At 44.6% G+C, this 22,960-nt stretch overlaps 1 protein-coding gene across 1 annotated transcript in view; it reads right to left on the bottom strand.

The window, feature by feature from the left end:
• cntn1b (contactin 1b) overlaps positions 1-22,960 on the bottom strand; it is a 746,084-nt gene that overhangs the window by 367,161 nt on the left and 355,963 nt on the right. Inside the window, exons 9-14 of the mRNA XM_043709043.1 lie at positions 20,881-21,087; positions 19,336-19,435; positions 17,449-17,630; positions 7,958-8,091; positions 7,419-7,548; positions 6,629-6,779 (exon numbers count right to left, since the gene is read on the bottom strand). Of these exons, the coding sequence (XP_043564978.1) occupies positions 6,629-6,779; positions 7,419-7,548; positions 7,958-8,091; positions 17,449-17,630; positions 19,336-19,435; positions 20,881-21,087 (904 nt within the window). The remainder of the gene's footprint in view (positions 1-6,628; positions 6,780-7,418; positions 7,549-7,957; positions 8,092-17,448; positions 17,631-19,335; positions 19,436-20,880; positions 21,088-22,960) is intronic.

Here is a 22,960-nt window from a genome sequence, read left to right as displayed (position 1 = left end):
CCCACAGTCCAAAGATGTGCAGGTTAGGTGAATTGGCCATGCTAAATTGCCCATTGTGTTCAAGGATGTGTCGGTTAAGTGGATTAGTTCGGGGTAAATGTAGAGTAACATGGTGGGGGAATGGGTCTGGATGGGTTACTCTTCGGAGGGTCGGTGTGGACTTCCTAGGCCGAATGGCCTGTTTCCATACTGTAGGGATCCTATGATTCTACGATCTATGTAAAAAACATCTACAGACAATCCCCTGTCACAACTTCAGTCATCTCTTCAAAAAGTACTAAGAAGTTTGTAGGCATGACTGGCCGGTCATGAATCCATGTTGGCTCCCTCTTATTCACAGAAAGTTTTCAAACTCTTCCTGGAATTGACGGTGAGGCATCAGTTGCAGCAATGGCAAAGTGGGGAATCCTGGAGGCGGTAGCCTGGAGTGGGGACCTTGCAGAGACCTTGGAGCTGTGTTTGGAACCCAAGGCAAATGAAGCTAAAGTCCAAGTACTTTCTGTTTATTCTTTTGTGCCTCAAAATGGGACTGGGTTGTGGCAACAGAACACTTCTCACTGTATCTCCTGAGATATGTGACAACAAGTCATCTGTTCAATTCCTTTTAGTTCTTTCCTGTTATTGGGAGGAGTGCATCACCAAAGTGAAACAAAAACTGGCCTTTTGGAAGCACCGTGCTCTCTCCATTGTTCATGTAAACCTGGTCATCAGTTGTGAGGCACTCTCTGTTATTGTACGTGGTACAGGTCTGGCTCCTTCCCCAAACTTGCACCATTTCAGTCATCCGAGCCATCTTCCACTTCATCTGAAGGCCTAAGTTTGACCGTGTCTACATGGACACCATGTACAAAGCTATGGATAAGGAGGGGAAGAATGTACCCAAGGCCATCGTCATCCTGATGGCCACCTTTGTGTGCAGCTGCATCAAGCTGTGTGTCGACCCACAGTCCACAAATGCTAACTATCACTATGTACTGTGATTCTACCTGTCCCCGGTGTTACGAAGGATGGATCTGGCCTCGTTGCTGGAGAATGCTCCAAGTATTTGGACCATACTGTATCACTTGTCCTTGACAGAGACATTTGCAAAGAAAAACACCTTTGACCACCAGCCCATCAGGAAGTGGTCAGCACCTAGCGTCTTTGAGACCCTGTGAGTAAAGGAGGTTTGATTCTATTTTTTTTTCCTTTTTTTTTTAAAAGGGAAAACACCCAAGTCGCCAAATCTCCTGTTTTTTTTTTTTTCCCCTTTCTTTTTTTTCTTTTTTTAACCCCCACACTACCGCCTAAGTGCGGTAGTGCTTATTTTATCCCCAGCACTATCACTATGTACTGTGATTCTACCTGTCCCCGGTGTTACGAAGGATGGATCTGGCCTCGTTGCTGGAGAATGCTCCAAGTATTTGGACCATACTGTATCACTTGTCCTTGACAGAGACATTTGCAAAGAAAAACACCTTTGACCACCAGCCCATCAGGAAGTGGTCAGCACCTAGCGTCTTTGAGACCCTGTGAGTAAAGGAGGTTTGATTCTATTGCGTGGTTCCCTGATTAGACTGTCAAACTAATTAGGCAGAATGCCTCCTCACCAGAACTTTCCAAAAGCACCAAACATCACTTGGCTGGTGGTAAGAAGGGCACTACCTGTGAGATCCATCATGTATGCCCAGACCCTCTGCACGAATGCACCTTACACTCGAAGTGGATTGCGCGGGGATAGAGACTGTTACACATCTCCTTCTGGAATGTGCCTTTGCAAAGGCAATCCAGAGAGATATGCACTGGTTTTAGTCAAGGATCATCCCAAACAGCTCTGTGACACAGGACTCTGTGCTCTATGGTCTGTTCGCCAGGAGATAAACACCAACTGTGCTGGGAGGACCATTACCTCGCTGAAAGACACTCTCTGGTCTGCCCCGAAACCGGGTCTTCCAGAGCAAGGAGTTGACCTCAACCAAGTGTTACAGATGGACACACTCCAAGGACACATGCTGAGGCACACACTAAAGCTTGAGGCAGCTGGAGCCATGGCACAGTGGGTAAAGACCACCATCTGAGGCGTTTCTACTGAAGTTAAATGGGGGTCTGTTCGGTTATTAGACCCTCTCAGTGCCTTAAGCATATTTAAATACAATCCTGCATGAGTAAGAGGTGCCTTGAAGTTGTTTGCTGGACAGAGTAACACTCCAATGTTTGTTTCTTCCTTCAACATTTCATAGAATCCCTACAGCATGGAAGCAGGCCATTCAGCCCATCAAGTCCACACTCATTCTCTAATGGGCATCCCACCCAGATGCATCCCCCAACCCTGTAACCCTGCATTTCCCCTGACTAATCCACCTAGCCTTCACATCCATGGATGCTACAGGCAATTTAGCATGGCCTGACCTGCACATCTTTGGACTGTGGGAGGAAACGGGAGCTTCCAGAGGAAACCCACGCAGACAGAGGGAGAATGTGCAAACTCCACACAGACACTCGCCCAAAGCTGGAATCAAACCTGGGTCCTTGGCGCTGTGAGGCAGCAGTGCTAACCACTCAGCCACCCTGTCATGCCTCGAGTAACTGCTGTCTTGATGTCGAGATCAGTCACTCCCACCTCACCTCGTCAGCTATTTTGTCTACATTTGAACCAAGGTTGCAATGTGGTCAGAGATTGGGTAACACTGGCAAAACCCAAATCGAGCAATTGTCGTCATTGCTGGGCAGACATCAGCATTGTGGTTGAACTGGAATACAAGTATTCAGGACAATTGCTAGAATATTGTCAGCAACTTTGCAGTATTCAGCTCTGCCTCGATACTCTGAGTGAATCAATTTGTTTGACGACTTGCATTTGTGAGGCTGGGATCTCAAGAAGAGCACAAGGTGGATCATCTACTCCGCATCTGCGGCTGAAGATTGCCACAAATGCTGCAGGTTTGAGTTTTGCATTGATATTTTGAGGGAATAATGGGGATATCGGTTTAGTCCTCACTTGAATCAGCTGTCGAATAATCCACCAGCATGGTGGACTGAATGTGGGAAGACTGCAGAGTTTCGACCTGATCAGTTCTTTCTGCCATCACCTCGCCCTCCCTATCACTTGCTGCTTTCACTGCTTTGGCACGCAAGTATTCCATTAACACGCCTTCGCCAGTTGACACCCGAGTTTTAGCTTGGCTCTGGCTTCTGTCATGCCCTTCTGCGCTCTTCATCAAACTCGGGTTAATCTTCCAGCTCGACACTAGGTATGGCGAGAGGGATACGCTGAGTCCTAAAGTTACAAATTGTGGTTGAATACCAATCTTCCGCTGATGGCACCCACAGCTCCTCTTGAGTGCCCTGTTTTGAGGTGCCAGATCTGTTCTGAATCTCTCTCATTTAGTGTGATAATCGTGTCACACATCATGATGGAAGGGATCACCTACTGATACTGTCTGTGGCCAAATGCTCCTGGAACAGGTAGCTGGGTAAAGACAAGATCAAATAGGTTTTCCCCTCTTGCTGGTTCCATCATCAATTGAAGTGGCATTGACACAATCATTGATGTATGGAGATAGAGGCTGGTGAAGGGGCCTAACTACAAGAACAACAATGAACATACCACAGCAGAAAGGCATAAATAAGGCTTCTGCCCATGTTTTTATTATCATGAAGTAAGACAAGGTAAAGGGGAAATTGCTCAATGAGAGAATAAATTCAGTTGTGCAAATGACAATGGTGGAAGCTGGAGGCTATTTGAGCTTCTGTTCAAGGAAGGAACAGAAAATTCTCAGCTATTGTAATGGGGCCAGGAATGTGGAAGGATTGAGAGTCCGGAGAGGAGGCAGTTATGAAGTTTGAACCAAAGATGCCCAGGATTTTCTTCACTAAATGGGTCGATAACCTGTTATGCGTTTAAAGGTGATGTCACCAAATCAGCAACAATCACAAGCCTGTCACCGACAGGAACATCCATGTTAAAGCCACAGTGGCGTGGAGGGTATACGATAACTGAAAGATGTCACGGTAAATGAGAGTGTTCCATATGGTTGAGGATAAGTCAGCACTGCAGCAAGAAATAATTGCAATGATTCAGTGGGGCTGGCCAAAGGTCAATCAATATTCATATTCCCACAAAACTGGACACATTATTTTGTGAAAAGTAACATTATTTCCCAGTATATGAATGAAACAATGCAGGAATTTCCAACCAATAGGCTGGGTTAGCATTGTATAGAACTGCAGCACTATCATAACAGGGAAAATTATCATCTTTCCCAACAGCTGTCAGCAATCTTCAATAAGACCTGGTGCCGCACAGGTGATAGCTAAAAGCTGTTCTCCGATCTTACAGACAAAGCATTCAAGAACAAACATGGAAGATGATAAATAGAGCAACATTTAAACGCTGCACTTGAGAACGCAATACATAGTCCATGGAGGTTTCACACTCCAGAAGCCTTCTTGGTGTTCTTCTCTCCAATAGTCCTGGGCTATGGAAGCCTTCTTATTTTGTTCAGATCCTCCCTCTCTGCTATGACTCTGTAACCTCTTCTGGGCCCATATTTTGTTGACAAACTTGCTTTCTCATCTCCTTTTGTCTTGCAATGTTGTGTCTCAGTCACTTCCAGATTCCACGCTATTTCAGCCCTCTTTCCAGTGCTCTTTCCCGGAACCTCCCGGCCTGTTCCATGGCTCTGAGTGACCGACACCTTTTGGACCTGAAGACAGGTGATCCACCTGAAACATTGGCTGTGTCTTTCTCTCCACAGATGCTGCCCGGCCTGATGAATTTATCCAGAGTTTCTGACATTTTATAGAAACTAAATCTGGTGTTCTATGACTTCTGCCAATTCTCACCCGGAAAGGTTCCTTTCAGTGAGCTGTTTTCACTCTCCTGCCATCCTCTTCATATTTGATTCTTCAGACTGACTGAAATGAGCTACGTATATTACCCAACATTAATCTACCTGTGCCCAGCTTCTGAAAGATAAACAACAAAAAAAACGAGCACAGTTCAACAGAATTCAACCTCCTTCACCTCTCATTCCATGTGCACCTCCCCACTTTGCTCAATGGATTCTAGTCTTCAACAGGCTGAGATCTTCTCTCACTAAAAGTGAACCGAATATTGCATGGTGCAAAGGCGAGAACTCCTGCCAGGAGTTGAATTGGTTGCTTTTGGTATCGAAGTTCTGACAGTAATGGTGGACAGACGCGTTTCAAAAATTCCACTTGCTGCTCAACATTTCTGAAGAAACCGAATTGGATATCAGCTGGGAATATAATGAGCGGCTCATGTGATCCTGTCCTTTCTGCTCCACAGCCCTCGACAAGCTTTGAGCTTCCTATCTTTTCATACATTGCACCACTTCAGCACTTGGCAGCTCTCCCTCAAAACAACCACTGGCTGAAGTGCTGCCCCAAATGGACTCATAAAACCTGATGCAATCTAAACCATCCATCAGGTAGCTTGCCCACTACCTTCACAGCAACCACAGGATGCACTGCAGTAGGTCACTATGGCTCCTTCGGCAGGACCTTCCAAACCCATGAACTCCAATATCTAAAATGACAAGAGCAACATCTCTGCAGGAATGCCACTACCTCCAGGTTGCCTCCTGGGGGTAAATGACAGGAACCGCAGAGGTTCAAAAAGCAGCATGTTTTCTGAGGCAACTAGTAATGGGTAATAATTCCTGGCCCTGACACGCACTTCAGTGAATGATTGAAAACAAAATGCTGAATTGTGGACATTGCAAGCTATCCAGCTCCGTGAAATTACAGGTTAAAAATACTGGCCCAAAACTTCCAGTCTCCAAAGCCACAGAACCCCAAGACATTCCTGATTCTAGATATACGTGGGAAGTACCCAGGAAGTTTAAACTTCTGATTCCCACTGCCCAGGACCCTGACCTTAGGCTGAAGACTTGGGGTCAGATATGTGGGTCTTGCCTGAATATTTACCTACACATATGTATGGTCAAACAGCTGGGTAACCCAGCTTAACAATGACTCTCCCAATTGCTAACCACTGACCATCTGGCTACCTCACTAAAACAACCAACTACCCAACTCACCCACCTTCTCATTCATTTAGTCACCATCCACCCACTAACTCAGTGTAAACTAATGGGAGTCAGAGAGTCATAGAGATGTACAGCATGGAAACAGACCCAATCTAATCCCACCTGCCACCACCCAGCCCACATCCCTCCAAACCCTTCCTATTCATATACCCATCCAAATGCCTCGCAAATTGTACCAGCCTCCACCACATCCTCTGGCAACTCATTCCATACACGTACCACCCTCTGCGTAAAAAAGTTGCCCCTTAGGTCTCTTTTACATCTTTCCCCTCTCACCCTAAACCCGTTATTTATATATGTGTAAATGAAAATCATTTGAGTTCAAACTATTGAAATTTGAATGAGTAGCATGAACATTTTCATTGTGTCTGAAGGGTTTAATGGCTAACTCGTCAGTATTTTAGTAGCCACAGTGTTTCTTATAAAGCACAGTATAATCTAAAGGATTCCTAGAGAGTACGGAGTTTCCAATTTACACTGGGAGAATTTTCTAGGTCACCATGTCTGCCTTGGCAAGCCAAACCATCCCATGACATACCATCCATCACACTCATGCGTGGATTCATTTCACTGACCTGGAATTATTCTTGATGAGCTCGGTGCCTTTACTCCACATGAAGGTTGCCTTGGGAGCGGCCTTGGGTTTGCAATCCATCAACACCTTGCCTCCCCTGGCCCCCAGCAGTTTCTTCTTCACTGGGTTCAACCTGAAGTCTGGGCCTGAAGCTGAAGGAAACCACAGGACAGGATCAGAAAGCCAGGAGTTTAAGGAAAGCTTACTCTCTGCAAAGTGTCACTTTTCCCTTCCTCCAAATCCATTTGATTTTGCTTTATTAGGATGTATGGGTGAGGAAATCTAACTGGGGAACACAACCCTGCTTTATCAACTGAACAGCAGGAACCATATGTCATTCAATCCTCCTTAATCTGCTTATCCCATAAAAAGGCTCCATTTGCAGCTCATTTTACTCACCTTAGCTCCATGTCCCTTGGTAGCTTTACATGGAAACATAACAGCTCAGAACAGGCCCTTTCATCACTCCCAATACCTTTTGTAGTTACTTTAAATATGTTCTTTTGGTTACCATTCCCCCCGCCAGTGGACATAGTTTCTCTCTATTTATTCTTTGTAAACATGTCATCATTTTGAACTCCACTATTAAATCTTGCCCGAAACCATAACATCTTTGAAGACTTCAGCATAACAGAGGTCTTTCATCCTATCTGACTACTGCTCTGCTTTAATGTCTCTGCACCCTCTCCAAAGCCCTGATCTCCTTCCATGAATCATAGAGGTTTGGCAGAACCATGCGAGATGAAGAATTTTCACCGAACTCGGGGCAACATTGTACTCTGAATACCAACCCAGAACTTTCAGCTCAGCGTTGGAGTACAGGGATCCATACTTGTTCTCTGTCACACATTGGTACATTCCGGAATCTTGCAAAGTCAGTCGAGAAATCCGCAGGTCCCCTCGATTCACTCGAAACCGGGCCTGCACACAGTTGAAATGAGCAGATCTGAAAAAGGGAACTCGGTCGCATTTAGATCAAAACTCCGTGGAACTTTTGTATATTCCCAGCAACGCACTACAAAGAGTTTATCACTTTCAGACCGGGACCTGGAGAAAGGGAGAGGTAAACATTGATACTTGCAGAAAAACCCAAATCGTTGACTGTGTGCTTGGCGTATACTTACAGACTGCACGAGGAAGGACTTCTCTAGAATGGAAGCAGAGATCAATAAGCATGAACTTGCCATTCCTATTCAAAAGCAAGCAGGGCACACAGACTGTGCATGGGCCCAGACCATGCATTCCCCTTCTTTCTCCTGAGTGTAAAAGTGGGTACACAACAGCAGCAAACTTAGACAACCCCAGCGAGAATGCAAGCACAGCTTCATACCCCATGGATGACCTCTCCATTACGGAGCCATTTGTAAGTGGGCTGCGGTTTGCCTCCTGCTTCACAATGCCAGGTGAAGTCACTCCCGATATCTTGCATGGTGTCGTTGATCGACCTAATCCAGTACGGATGAGCTGGAGAGAGACAGGAGCTACAAGTTAAAATGAGCTGCCAGTGGCATTGATCCATTTCATTTTCATAAAAATATTTCGAACTGAAGGAGGGGTAAAAAAAAAGCGGCACCAGGGCAGAAGCATCAATTTGCAAATTTATTTTCTGCCTCAACCGTTTATATTTTCCCTGGTTTCAGCTTCTCACTTTCATTCTTTGACCTATGAGCATCTCCTTTTGCTTTGTGCCATCCTCATTTTCGTCACTGCATCTGGGCACAATCTACTGGTTCACAGCCACCCTAGTCAAACCCCCTTCCTTTCACCTGACTTTTCACCAATGCCTACATTGTTAAACTTCCCACCAACTCTACTTCAAGATACCCCACCTGTGGTTCTGCATTTCTCTCTCCAACGACAATGTCTGACCTGCTGAGCACTTGCAGTTTATATTTCAGATTTTAAGTATTTGCTTTTGTAAGTGTGTTACGATGCTGTGGCTTTAAGAGGTTAATTTGTTCTAGTTTTTTTTTGAAGACAAGTTCAAGGCAGAGGTGCTGACTAATCAGTGCCACCAGTGTGAACTGCTTGTAAATTCTTGGGAGTTTTTTTTTAATAGTTGGAACAATAGAAGCAGCCTGGATGGGTGTGGCCAGCTCTCTCAGACCAGAATTTCTAGTTTTTTTTTTATATTTTTAGATTCAGCAGAACCTGCTGGAGTCTTGAAGAAGTAGAAGTTACTTTTTCCTCTCTTTTGGTTACAGCTAGAAGCTGGAGTTTCTCTTCCAAATGTGGGCGTTGTGTGTGAGAAAGTCTATTTTCTGAAGTTGCCTTTTTGCCAAGGTGCGGTTTAATGGGATGTTACTACATTGCAAAAGTTAACTTGTCATAGTTACTGTGGTATTCTGATAAGCTTTACGATAATGCTGTCATTCTTTCTTTTGGTGTATTTTAACTATGGTATTTGAATAACTTGTGTTTTGCTAAACGCCAGGTATTGTGATTGGTCACATTACATCGGGAACACAGCACTTTACATCTGCCTTTAAAATAAGAGTAAGTTAGGGTCTAGGCTACTCCTTTAAATATTTTGAAAGAGTCTGGTCTGATCCACAGCAAAGGGCAATTGCACGATGTGCAGCAAAACGACCATCCTCATTTCTCCACAATGACACTGATTTTCAAATCAATCAATAAAGCTTCACCTGTACTTTCCATTAACTCAGCACCGAGGGCAGCAATGTTGGCCACAGACAGAAATTCAGTGAACAGGCAGCGCAGATCTGAGTCCATAAGAGGGGAGACTGTCAGACAGATATAGATTTGACACAGCAAATGGAGGATGTTTGAAAGTCAGGGCTTAAAATTCAAGATGAGTAAGGAGAGATCTTCCTGCTGGTAGAAGCGATGGTGGCTGGTGAGAGGCATCAATTATCAGTATCGGAGCGGAGGAATAAGTGGAGAACCAGGATAAGCTATAGAAGTGGAATTGTGGTCAAAATTCCAGTGGCTAATCGAGAGAGCTCCAGAGAAATTTCCTAGCAATCCACCAAGCATTTCCTGATTAAATACTTAATTGTACAGAAGGTGAATTCCTGAAGAAGGGCTTATGCCCGAAACATCGATTCTCCTTCTCCTTGGATGCTGCCTGACCTGCTGCGCTTTTCCAGCAACACATTTTTAAGCTCAGAAGGTGAATGTTCCCAAGAAGGGACAAAAAAACTCAAAAGATTTTGTCTTACACATTGAAATGCAAGAAAAGCAACTTTAGAAAGGAAACAAAGGGCTCTTGAGGCACTGTGGTAGTGTATCTACCTGTCTGCCAGGAGGACCGAGTTCACACAAGTGAACAGGTTGATGAGAAAATATCAACAACCTAAGGAAACAACCATCTAAGTAGCTTGGGAAGAGGACACTTTGTGGTTAGTACAGAAATGAAACAGTTAATAGTTCCTACTGCCTCTCCGTGACACAATCCAACCAAAAGTTGTTTCCAAGTTATTTTTATGCTTCTTGCACCTCCGTCCTGTTGAGTGCAAGATAAAAAGCTTTGCTTCACGTTTTTCTTGTTTGCATTGCTAAATAATAGACAGATAAATAAAGAAATGATGAAATGGTTTTCACTGCTGGAAGGGTTGGCATGCAGGAAACACACAAGTATGATAAGGGCAAATTAGGGAACATGAGAATTTTGTTTTGCAACAGCATGCAATTATGCTCTAAAAGTTACTTGCCTGAAGATGGATGGTAGGGAATGGGATAAATACTTGAAAAGGGATAAAAAGATATTGTCAAACTTTGGGAAAATGCAAGGGATTGGGACGAATTGAACACTTTCAAAAAGATGGAACAGGCCCAATTGGATGAAATGGCCTATTTCAAATGCTGTAAAAGGCTACAATCAATGCCTCAGCTTCCAGCATGAGACACATGCACAGTGCTATATTTTGAAAGGGGATATTAGGGCGCAGTGTCTTGAAACATAGCCTCCAATGCTGACATGTTTTAGAGGTCTCGATATGTACAAAACACAATTTTCTGCAAGAATGTAAAATTTCCTAAGTACACTTAATCACACACATACATCTGAATTCAGTGCTCTGCTAGTGAAGAGTCCCATAACAGGCCAGAAATGTTCTGTTGCTTGCCAAGGATGATAAGTGAGAAATATTTGATCACAGCCCCTGCCTCACTTGATGCTGGTTAGAATTCCACACTCTAATCCCTTCACTGCTCTGCAGCTGTGAGGCAATTGATCTGCTGTTAGGCGGAATACCACACTGGCTCAATTAAGGCTCCTTGAGACAACTTACAGAAACCATCATGTTTCAAAAAAGCATGAGAGTGTTTGAAGGAGAAGCAGAAGTTAACTTCACATCAGATCAGAGAGCTCTTGGGGATTTGAGTGGAAATGATGTGTCATGGAGGATGAAGATCTATTTAAGGTCACCACTTTATATTTAACGCAATATCAATATAACTTCTGAATGAAGTTTCCAGCTTATCAAGCTAAGGATAGTAGTTTGAAGGAAATGGGGCATGTTTGTGATTGAGCTTAGGGTTCAGGCTAAAGAACCTTCACACTGGCTCAACAACGTAACCAAGGCTCATTTCAAAAGGGCCTCCTGCTACATAGAAACAATCAGAAAGGAACAAACGGAAATGTGACTGAGCCAATCAATGAGACAGCCGGTTGGATAATGACAAGATAACTGTGGAAATTAGATATTTCAGGGGATTTTAGGTATTTAACTTCAATTGAAGTGAGGCTGTAACGTCAGTTTAACTTGTAATAAAGAAACAGGATGACGGACACAGATTAAAGGTTGCAAAGAGTGAAATTAGGACAGCAGTGAGAGTGCTTCTGTCCACAGAAGGGCTGTTGTATGTTGCCAGGAAGGGAAGTCAAAGTGAGTGAAAGAATGAGGTCAGATGAGCTGAAGGGCTTCTAATAGCTGAACACCTCACATACTTGGAGTACTGCCCCAGGGAAACATTTCCCTCTAGTTCTAAAGAACAAATTCAACACCAATCCATGGAGTCTAAAAATAAAGAGGAATACATCACAAGTTGCATCAACTCAGCAATGGGTTCCACCTCTTCAGAGTTCTGGCTATTGAGGTGAGGATGTTAAGTCAAGCAGGAGAAACAAATTCCTGTACAATGTGACCAGCACACAGAGCTCCTCAAGCGAGAGGTCTGATCAACCACCTACAGCCTCCTGAACCACTCCCATCACACTGCCAGCTTGTGGACAGATGGTAGAACTAACTGCACCTCCCCACCGCCATCAACAACTGCTCTGTCAGCTGAAAGCAGTAACACAGCCAGCTGCTTCAGCTCCAGGAGATTCATTCATATACAACTGATGTATTCTGTTGGGCATGGGAGGGCTTATCCAATGCTAATATCATGAAGAGCTCATTTAAACCACTGTCTTGGCAATTTCACTAACAAAGGTGATGAAGAGGACTATGGTCATCCACAATGTCACTCAGTCACTTCTTTCTCCAGAATCATGCTCACACCTATGCATGCTTCATCTGGAACAGCCGAGGTTAATGTAAACTAGAAAAACAACCATGTGGCAAAACTTTCAGCAGATACACAGAACTTCTGAGAACAAAGCCTCCTTGCGTCCTGGTCAAAGTAAAGCATCATTATTGGTCAGCTGGAGGATACCCAATTGCACTGAGACTGAGAATGCAAAAAGGTCAAAGGGACAAAATTATAAGAGCCTTTCAACTTTCTGACTGCCCAAATGTGGGAGGAAAGCCAGATAGTTTATGTTTAAAACATGAATCACCACGGAGGAGAGAAAATTAGAGACTTACAGCTAATCACAAGTACCTTACTGCCTCTTCTGATCTTACTGTTCTTTGTTCAATTTCTGCGAAGGGCATAGAATCCACTAATGAACTGAAACAGCAAGAGGCAACTTGTAGGAAGAGCTCTTTGCTTAATTGCAACTCAAATCCTCAGCTTTTGGCAATCAATTAATTGCCTCTCAGAGATGCAAAGGTTTGACTGCTTTGATTGGAACGAAGAACATCTACAAATATCGACTTTTAAGGCTTTATCTCATCTCAAAAAAAAAGATATGGATTGTTAAGGCCACGCTGCCTGTTGTTCTAAGTCAGTGACAAAGCTGGAGTTGCAGGGAACATTTTAATGTGAACTCCAGATTCAGTGATAAAGCCTTGGAGCTCAGGCCAGTACTGACAACCTAGTGTTCTTGTAGCACCTTTGACAACCTCAAGGGGTATCAAAGTGCTTTGTTGTCAATAAAGTGATTTTGAAAGGTATTCCATGTTATTCTGTAGGAAATACAGCAGTCCACACACTCACGGCATGTTCCAACAAAATAGCTTTCCGACGTTGGCCAAACAAGTCAGCTTTTGTGTGGTAACTGAGGGTTAAATACTGACCAAAACACCCAGCGAGGCAAAAAAGGGCCTAAGTTGTTAGCTGAATTGGCCGTGCTAAATTGCCCATAGTGTTCAGGGATGTGTAGGCTAGGTGCACTAGTCAGGGGTAAATGTAGAAGAATAGGGTAGGGGAATGGGTCTGGGTGGGATAATCTTCAGAGGGCCGGTGTGAACTTGTTGAGCCAAATGGCCTGTGTCCATACTGTAGGGATTCTATGATCTATGATTTAAAATGTTTTACATCCGCCTAAAAGGGAACACTGGAGTGTCAGCTTAGCATTTCATCTGAAAGACAGCATTGCTCACAGTGCAGCACCTCTGCAGTGGATTGTTAGGCCCCAGGTTAGTGCTCAGGGCATGACTTAGCCAGAGGACTGGTCCACAACAGTACAGCCAGATATGGATCTGTTGCACAATGGACAGCAGGTTGAATTTCTGATCAATGATTAAAAGAATCATTGCTGGTTTCAGCCCATTCAGAGTCTATTTAGAGGACTCTTGCAGGAGAACCAGGTTCAAGTCCCACTGGCTCCAAACATGTGTAACAACATCTTCGAAACAGGTTGATTAGACTTTTATAAATATAAAAGTCAGTCAGTCAGTCTTCACCATGTTGGTTGCAATCTTGGTAGCAAGAGACCTCTGCCAGTGGCAGAAACAAATGGCCTTCAGAGAGATGACAGTAGCCTCATCATCAAAGAGGAGGCTTGGCTGAAAAGTAAATCTGCCTCCTCGGACAGAGGAAAGCACTCCCATCTCTCCTAAGTCCCCATGGAAATTGAACAAAGTAAAAGGAAATTTTCCTTCTGGCCTGATATCATGAACACAGTTCACACATATGGAAGTGTCTGAAGACTGGTTCCAAGTCTCTGACGATACTCGTGGGCTCTCAATGACTGAATTCAAATGGTGAGCTTAACAGCTCAATAGGGCTGGAGCTAACAACTCACCTACTGGCACGGTGGCTCAGTGGTTAGCAACTGCGGCCTCACAGCACCAAGGACCTGGGTTCGATTCCACCTTTGGGTGACTGTGTGGAGTTTGCGTACACCCCATGACTGTGCGGGTTTCCTCCGAGTGCTCCAGTTTCCCTTCTCAGTTCAAAAGAAGTGCAGGTTAGGTGGACTGGTCATGCTGTACTGTGTCCAGGGATGTGCAGGCTAGGTGGATTAGCCATGTGAAATTTGGGGTTATGGTGAGGGGGTGGAGGAGTGTCTCTGGGTCGGATGCTGTTCAGAGGGTCAGTGCTGACTCACTGGAGCAAACTGCCTCTATCTGCATTGTAGGGATTCTATGATTCTATTCACTGCTCAGTGTACATATTTAGGATAATATCATAGAATTCCTTACAGTGTGGAAACAGGACATTAGGCTGAACAGGTCCACACTGATGCGCCGAAAACTATCCTACCCAGGTCCATTCCCCAACCCTGTTGCTCTTTATTTCCCCTGATAATATTGTCTAAGGCTTTTGTGGTGCAGTGGTAGTGTCCCTATCTCTGAGCCAGGCAATCGGGATTCAGATTCCATATGACCTGTAACATGCCTCGAATGATTGAAAATAACTTTTAAAATGCTTTTAAAACAACCTGCCCAGAGATGTTACAACTCTGGGTCTCCTGGCTCAGAGTTGGAGTCACTGCCAGTGCTGCATAAGACCCGTGTTATGGTGTTGCTGGCTGATGCAAGGCTCAGTGATGTTCATGCTATGAGGTTGAGGCTATCATTGGGGAGCTGTAACAACACACCACACCCACAGGCAATCAAAGCAATAAAAAGAGGAAGTCTCCTGTCCTAGATCTGGTAAACAAGCCCCTTGTAGCTTCATCCTATTAGGAAAATTCTCAAGTTATCAATCCTCTTGTCACTGAGAACACTTTCTCCTTAGTCTCAAAGGTAATTATAATTTTAACCTATTCAATTTCCTTACAGTTTGCAACAGGATAAGCTTTTCTAGAGTTTCTACGTAAAGCTGTCATCCTGGTACACTTCCAGCCTCCTCTGCAACTCCCCTGACATCCTCTTTAAAGTGTCTAGAAATGGACACAATGTACCAGCTGGAGACTATCCAGTGATTTGGATAGGGTTAGCTGAACTGGCTCAGAAGGGCTAAAATACAGCCTTCCTGGAGAGCCTGACAGGGGTGGTAGGCAAGTTGTTGGAGTGAATCCTGAGGGACAGGATGTACATGTATTTGGAAAGGCCAAGACTGATTAAGGATAGTCAGCATGGCTTTGTGCGTGGGAAATCAAGTCTCAACAACTTGATTGAGTTTTCTGAAGAAGTAACAAAGAGGATTCACGAGGGCAGAGGGTGGACATGATCTATATGGACTTCAGTAAGGCATTCGACAAGGTTCCTCATGGTTAACAAGGTTAGATCTCATGGAATACAGGGAGAACTAGCTATTTGGATACAGAACTGGCTCAAAGGTAGAAGAGACTGGTGGTGCAGGGTTGCTTTTCAGACTTGAGGCCTGTGACCAGTGGTGCCCCACAAGGATCGGTGCTGGGTCCACTGCTTTTCGTTATTTACGTAAATAATACGGATGTGAACACAGGAAGTATAATTAGTAAGTTTGCAGATGACACAAAAATTGGAGGTGTAGTGTACAGTGAGAAAGATGACCTCAGATTACAATGGGATCTTGATCATATGGGCCAAAGGGCCAAGGAGTGGCAGATAGAGTTTAATTCAGATAAAGGTGGGACGTTGCATTTTGCAAAAGCAAATCTTAGCAGGACTTATACACTTAATGGTAAGGTCCTGGGGAGTGTTGCTGAACAAAAAGACCTGGAGTGCAGGTTCATAGCTCCTTGAAAGTGGAGTCGTAGGTAGATAGGATAGTGAAGGCAGCATTTGGTATGCTTTCCATTATTGGACAGTGCATAGAGTACAGGAGATGGGAGGTCATGTTACGGCTCTGCAGGACATTGGTTCGGTCACTGTTGGAATATTGCGTGCAGTTCTGCTCTCCTTCCTTCTGGAAGCATGCTATGAAATTGGAAAGGGTTCAGAAAAGATTTTCAAGGATGTTGCCAGGGTTGAAGGATTTGAGCTATAGGGAGAGGCTGAATAGGCTGGGGCTGTTTCCCCTGGAGTGTCAGAGGCTGAGGGGTGACCTTATAGAGATTTACAAAATCATGAGGGGCACGGATAGGATAAATAGACAAAGTCTTTTCCCTGGGGTGGGGGAGTCCAGATCTAGAGGGTATAGAGAGTACATCCGAGGAGCAGGAGAATTGATGTTTCGAGCATAAGCTCTTCATCAGAAGTGTGGGAGTGGCCCAAGGGGGCTGAGAGATAAATGTGAAGGGGGTGGGGCTGGTGGGAATGTATCTGGGAATGCGGTTGATGAAGTTGGGGGTGATGGTGATAGGTCGGAGAGGAGGGTGTAGCAGATAGGTAAGAAGGAAGATGGACAGGTAGGACAGTTCAAAAGGGCAGTGCCAAGTCGGAAAATTGAATCTGGTATAAGATGAGGGGAGGGAAAGTGACGAAACCGGTGAAATCAGCATTGATCCCATGTGGTTGGAGGGTCGCAGGGCAGAAGATAAGGTGTTCTTTCTCCAGACGTGGGGTGGTTAGGGATTGGTGATGGAGAAGTCCCAGGACCTCCATGGAGGAGTGGGAGGGGGAGTTGAAGTGTTCGGGCAGTGGGATTGTTTAGTGTGTGTGTCCCTGAGATGTTCTCTGAAACGTTCCGCAAGTTGACGTCCTGTCTCCCCAGTGTAAAGGAGACCAATCGAGAGCAATGGACACAGTAGGTGACATGTGGAAGGGTACTGCTTGGGTTGGCGTGAAAAGAAGAGATGGAAGGCTTGGAGGCCTTCGTCATGGTGAATGGATGTTGAAGATGAGGCACTGGGGGCAGCTAACCAAAAGGTGGAGGGTGTGGGTGGTGTCTCAAACAAATGTGGGAAGATCCTGGTCCAGAGGGACAGGATGGCATCAAGGTACGCAGAATTAATTTCGGTGGGGCAGGAGCAGGCGGAGACAATGGGTTGAATGGGTGTGCAGTTTGTGCATTTTGGGTAAGAGGGGGAACCGGGCGGTGCAGGTTTCCCAGACTCTGAGGTTGGAGACTGTGGATAGGAAATCCCCTGAGCTGATGGTCAGGGAGATGATAGTTTGGTGATGGGAGGTGAGGTTGTGATCGAGTGGGCAGTAGGAGGAGCTGTCCGTGGATTCAGTGATGTAGAAGTCGGGGTGCACCAAACTACAACTGCGCACCGCTGCCCACCCTTGTCTACTGATTTGATGGTGAGGTTGGGGTTGTTTAAAAGGCATCTGAGATGAATAGGAAGGGTTTAGAGGGATATGGGCCAAGTGCTGACAAATGGGATGAGATTAGGATATCTGGTCGGCACGGAGGAGTTGGACTGAAGGGTCTGTTTTTGTGCTGTACATCTCTATGACTCTATGACTGTGACTGTCAGAAGGGTTCCCTTACCGTGTACAGTGAGCCATCCCTCAACCCGATCTGTTGCTTTAGAGTTCTCTGCTTCACACACGTAAGTGCCTTCATCCTCAGGCTGGATGTTGGTTAGTCTTAGCACCGAGTTGTAGGTGAGCAGCTCAGCACTGCTCGGCAAACTTCCCTCCTGCTTCCACCAACGGATCTGAGGAATTGGGCTGAGGAGAAGGGAAGACGGGAGATAAAGAAAGGAGAAGTGAAGGGTTTGGATAGGGATGGACAGAGGGAGACGGAGAGGCAGAGGGAGAGTTAGAAATAGAGAGAGTTAGAGAGAGAGAGAGAGACAGACAGAGAGAGAGAGATACAGAGACAGTGTGGGATTGGGAGAGACAGAGAGTATGAGAGAGAAATTGAGTATGATAGTGAGACAGAGCGAAAGAAAGGGGTAAGAGGGAGAATTTGAAGGGAAAAAAGAGATACGCAGAGGTGAGGAAAAGGGTGAGAGAGACAATGAGAAAAGAGAGAATGTGTGAGAGAGTGATGGGACAAGAGAGAGAGTGCAAAGAGCAAGGGATGAAAGGGAAAGGGAGTGCGGGGAAGTGTGAAAGAGAGGTGGGGAGAGAGACAAGACAGAGTGGGGGAGGGAGAGAAGGGAAGTGTTAGAGCGAGCAAGCGAGACAGAGAGAGCACATGTGAGAGAAGAGGAGGGAGAGAGATGGGAAGAAGGATAAGTAAGAGATCAGGTTTGTACATAATGACAATGGAACATAACTCAAATCAGAAAATATAACGCCAGCCGTGGATTGAGTCAACGCAGACCATGAGAGATGAAGCTTAGCAATCACATATATGGTGCATTACTCCCTTTTGTTGAGACTAATTCAACTCGAGTAAGTTTCTTATCCCAGCGACACTTCAGAGTCAGGCGAGTACAAAAACACATCCCCAAAATTCACTTTGGTGTAAATGGCAATGTTTCCAGAATGCTCGGTACTGAGGAGATAAGAGTGAGCTGGGAATTGCAAAGCGTGGCTTCATGAAGATTGAAACCATAATGATGATGGGGTACAATTTATACATTTTGCTCTATGTCAGGTAATCTCAGCCAGTGCTGTGTATTAAATCTCAACACCCCAAATACTGGGCAGCGTGTCGGGAGAATAGAGTAGGCCCCTGCTCCTGATCATTACCCAGATTCCCCAGCGAGAAATGTTTTGGTATTTCAGTGACCTCCAATAACCCCCACAGCTGAAGGGCTGGCCAACAGAGATTGGGGGAACAGACTGGATGGGCGAGTACATTCCTTCTCTGATGAGACTTATGAGGTTCACACCCAAAAACTGCTGACCGAGGTAATGGGTTATAAGTCATGTCATAGACAGAATGGAAGTAAAGAAAGGTCACGAAATAAGCTTTTAGGGTTGCTTCAACTTGCTGTGTGCCCCTTTTAGTGTAGGACATCGAGAGATCTGTTCCAGACTTAGATCTAACATTTACAGCATTATTCAACAGAGAAGAGTCAAAGAAGCTACTTTGAGGAAATCTGACCGAGGGCATTAATCATCAAATTAAAGCACCCAGGCAGGAAGCAGTAAATCAGAAACCACTACCTGATTTATCACTGACGACTTGGTATAAATATAGCATTTGCTTCACAAAAGATTGCAAATTTTGGGTCAGCTGGAACTCCAAGACTGAAATAGCTTACTTGATGTTGTAAGGGCATTTCAGGATATGGAATAAAGCAGATAAATGTTGATGGGGTACAATTCAGCCATGATCAAACTGAATAGCAGAACAGACTCAAGGGCCTCCCTCTGTACCGATCCAATGTTTCATTAATATCTGAAAGTGCAGAAAAATAACTCTTCTCGAAAGAAGACCACGACATTTGAAACTTATTATCTTACTCCTTGTACTTACTTTCCAAGTGCGAAGCATTCCAGGGTGAGGTTCTGACCCACCAGGACTTGGGTGTCAGTGAACCTGACTTTGATGTCAGCAGGATATCTTTTCACCACACCTGAAATTTAATCAAACAGTACAAGAAACATTACTAAAGCTGCTCGTGACTGTCTGGTCACAGGTACTACCAGAGTAAGATGAACCACAGGAGAAACGAAACCACTGGGGGTGCTTTTACCAGCCTGACTTTCACTCACCATTTCCAAACAACTGCAAGTAAAGGTTTAGCACATTCTCTGCTGACATCCCAAGTTGAGCTAAGTAGTTGGTAGGCAACACTGGCACAATTCCGGTTATATCCACTGGCACAGATTAGTACAGTACAATTGGCCTCAGTGTCATCTGATAAGCAAGGGCAGGGATTAATGCAAACGAATGGCAGGGTTCCTATTTCTGGTTGTTACTCCCACTGCAAGCTGCGCATCTGTCAGGTAATTGAGATTTGAAAGGCCCACCTTCAATCGGACCCCTTTTCAACTGGGACACATCAGCAACTGCAAACTGTTCCCGTTCAGGTGAACCTGCACAAATCTGCACTCTGCACCTGGTCTGCTTTAGTGAAAAGTGTTTCCACAATGGTGGCTACACTGAGTTGGTGCTCTGAACTAATGACTACAGCTGGATACCACAAATGGTTTCACCGCCCGGTAACTAGGGGGTTGCGCTTTCTCCAGATTGTTGGTTGGTAAGCCCTGCCCGCTGGTTTGCACACAGGGCAAAGCTGGATTCTGCTATACCTCCACATGATCTGTTCTGGACCCACGCTTGAAAAGTTAGCACTCGCCTCACAACGTGATGAGATGCCACAGGCTCTCCCCCACCCCAAACTCCTTCTGCACAAGTTCAGCAATGGAGGTGCTCTGGGAGAAAGCCAGGATTGCTGGGAAATCGAACAACTTCCATATTCCGTGGTTAAAATACCATCAATCTCCAGCCAGTGTCAGACAAGATCTGACAAACTGTGCAATCAGGAGTGCATGTCCATAGTTAAGGAGAACAAATAATGCCCAGCTAGGTGGTTACATTAGACAGGAAACATGGCACAATCAAAACAGCCCATGCCAGTGTTTATGATCTACTCCATTGCCTCTGATCATTCCTGATTTAAGTTTACCATCATTAATGTCTATTCCCTTCTCCCTCAAAGACTTATCCAGTTTCCCCTTTCGTGCATCTGAGTCATTTGCTTCACACACTCCCTGAGGTAGTAAATTTTGCATTCTCTTTGCTTTATTTCAAGTCCATACCGTACTCCTCAGTGACTCTCTCACATTCATATTATTCACATTTCATATGTATAAATATCTTTACAAATGCATTCCTGCAGTCTGATGGTTATACGCAGAATGTTACAGGATCTGTACAGAATGCTTTCCATGTTTGCCTCACAACATCTTGTAATGCCCTTAGATAAATCTCATCTGATAATTACATGATTTCTTTCCATTCCCTCAAAAAACAAAGTAATTCAGAGAGGAGTGGCACAAAACCAAAAATTCTCACCGGCTGTCTGAGGGATGAGGGGGATGTACTTGCTGAAAACACTTTTGGAAATGGACGGGCTGGTGACAATGCAGGAGTAGTTGCCCATGTCACTCTCTTCCACCTTCGCAATGTACAGATTCCCGGTGGTCTGGGAGACAAAACGGCGTCTGCCAGACATGATGAATCTGGGGAATTCATTCAGAAGCCACCGATAGGTGAGGTCATCTGTAGGGGGAAGAAAACATTCCATTGTGATTAACACAGGGCTTGGCAAAGAATGGACATCCCAGTCCCAACTTGCCCAGGAAAAAAACATAGTTTTCCAAACACCTGTGCCCCTAGACATCAGTGTGAGTTCAATTGAACACAGCTCGATGTTTCATGCTTGACATCAGGATTAGGCACAACCAGGTCATGTAAAGCAAGAATCACTTTCCTACACTGCATCCATCCTACAATGACGTATATTCAAAATATGACGTCAATGCATTATGTACTTTCTAGAAGTGGCATCTGAAAGGAATCTCTCTGTTGGTAAAATGAGTACACCATCTTTTGCTGCCATGGGAAGTCCAAAGCACCTTTCACTCATGTCAACTGTGGCTCGCTTGTGCATAAATTGGCTTCCATCTTCCCAACATTATAACAGAGACAACACCTCTCAGCTAACTCATTGGTATTGAAGTGCTTCAGGGTGTTCTAAAGTGGTGAAAGGCACCCTTTAAACCCAAGTCTTTCTTTTCTTTAGTTCTGCAGGTGCAGCAGTTTCCCTGGGGGACTGAAATCCTGATGACTTGTGTGCAAACGGTTGCGCAAAGAACCGCGAAATGATTGTGATTGACTAAAGATAATTGCACTTCCCTTTCCCACCAAGTCCAATACAGCAAACTAACAACCTTCCCACACAGTTTGTAAACTAGCCACATTTAAACATTTAATAAAGAACAGAAAATATTCAGAAAATTAGTTCGTACCCAGAAGAGAAACAGTAAAGCTCCAGAAACATCCAAACATGGAAACGGTGCTTACTCTACAGGTTTTAACCTGGTTTTCTCCCTTCTGTCGAGATCAAAGGGAGCAGAACGCTTAGACAGACAGACGGGACAGGGAATTACCTCTCAGCCTGTAGATTTGGAATGTGGATGCATGGTCTCCTCAGAATAGGGGTAAATTACCAAAACTAAGACTGCTTCATTTTAATTGCATCAAGTGTCACAAACACTCAAACTAGCTTCAGGTTCATTCACTTCCAATACTGAAACAAAAATGATTTTGTGTATCGTCCTCAAACCAAGTTTGCTGTTTCCCCTCCTTCAGTTGAGAATTAAAACTCCATTGTGTTCAGGCAGGAGCTTAAATTGTAGAAACATATTGTTACTACACCTTATCTGTAATGTATTAGAACTCCTACAAATATCACGTACTGACTGTAATCACGACACTCGATTCCTGTCAGACTTTAACTGCCATGTTGTAGATACTACCAGAGACACGAAGAGCAATGGAACAGAAAATCAATGTCCAGATAGTATTATTGTAAATGTGACACTTGTTCCAAATAACTTACCCAGCATACTGTTTACCAATGATCAGAAATATTCTCAAAGGCACCACAAACAGACACTGAGAACAGACGAAGAAAACAAAACTTAAGGTTTGCCTTAGGTTTGGAAAAAAATTTAAACATTTACCTAAAGAGGTCAGTTGGGCAGGTCTAAAATTCACTAGAACACGGGGAAGTTGAGAAGTCCAGGGATTGATGACTGGAAATTCTCCACAGTGGGCTAAGCTAGCCAATAGGCTTCCACAACACCAGGCTTGTCCATTCCAGAATACGACCTTAAGACCATAAGCTACAAAGGCCAAAGCGGGCCATTCAGCTCGTCCAATCTGCTCTATCATTCAATGAAGTCGCGGCTAATCTAATAATCCTCAAACCCACTTTTCTGTCTTTTCTGCATCACCTCAATTTCCTTATTGATTAAACATCAGTTTCTCTCAGCCTGAATATACTCAGTAACACAGCCTCGACAGCTCTCTGTGATAAAGAATTCCACAGATTAATTACACTCTGAAAGAAGAAACTCCTTCACATCTC

The sequence above is a fragment of the Chiloscyllium plagiosum genome, chromosome 19 (genome assembly GCF_004010195.1).
Source record: "Chiloscyllium plagiosum isolate BGI_BamShark_2017 chromosome 19, ASM401019v2, whole genome shotgun sequence".
NCBI classification, from domain to species: Eukaryota; Metazoa; Chordata; class Chondrichthyes; order Orectolobiformes; family Hemiscylliidae; genus Chiloscyllium; species Chiloscyllium plagiosum.
The sequence above is the reverse complement of the archived record's forward strand: the minus strand, read 5'-3'. Positions and strand labels throughout refer to the sequence as shown.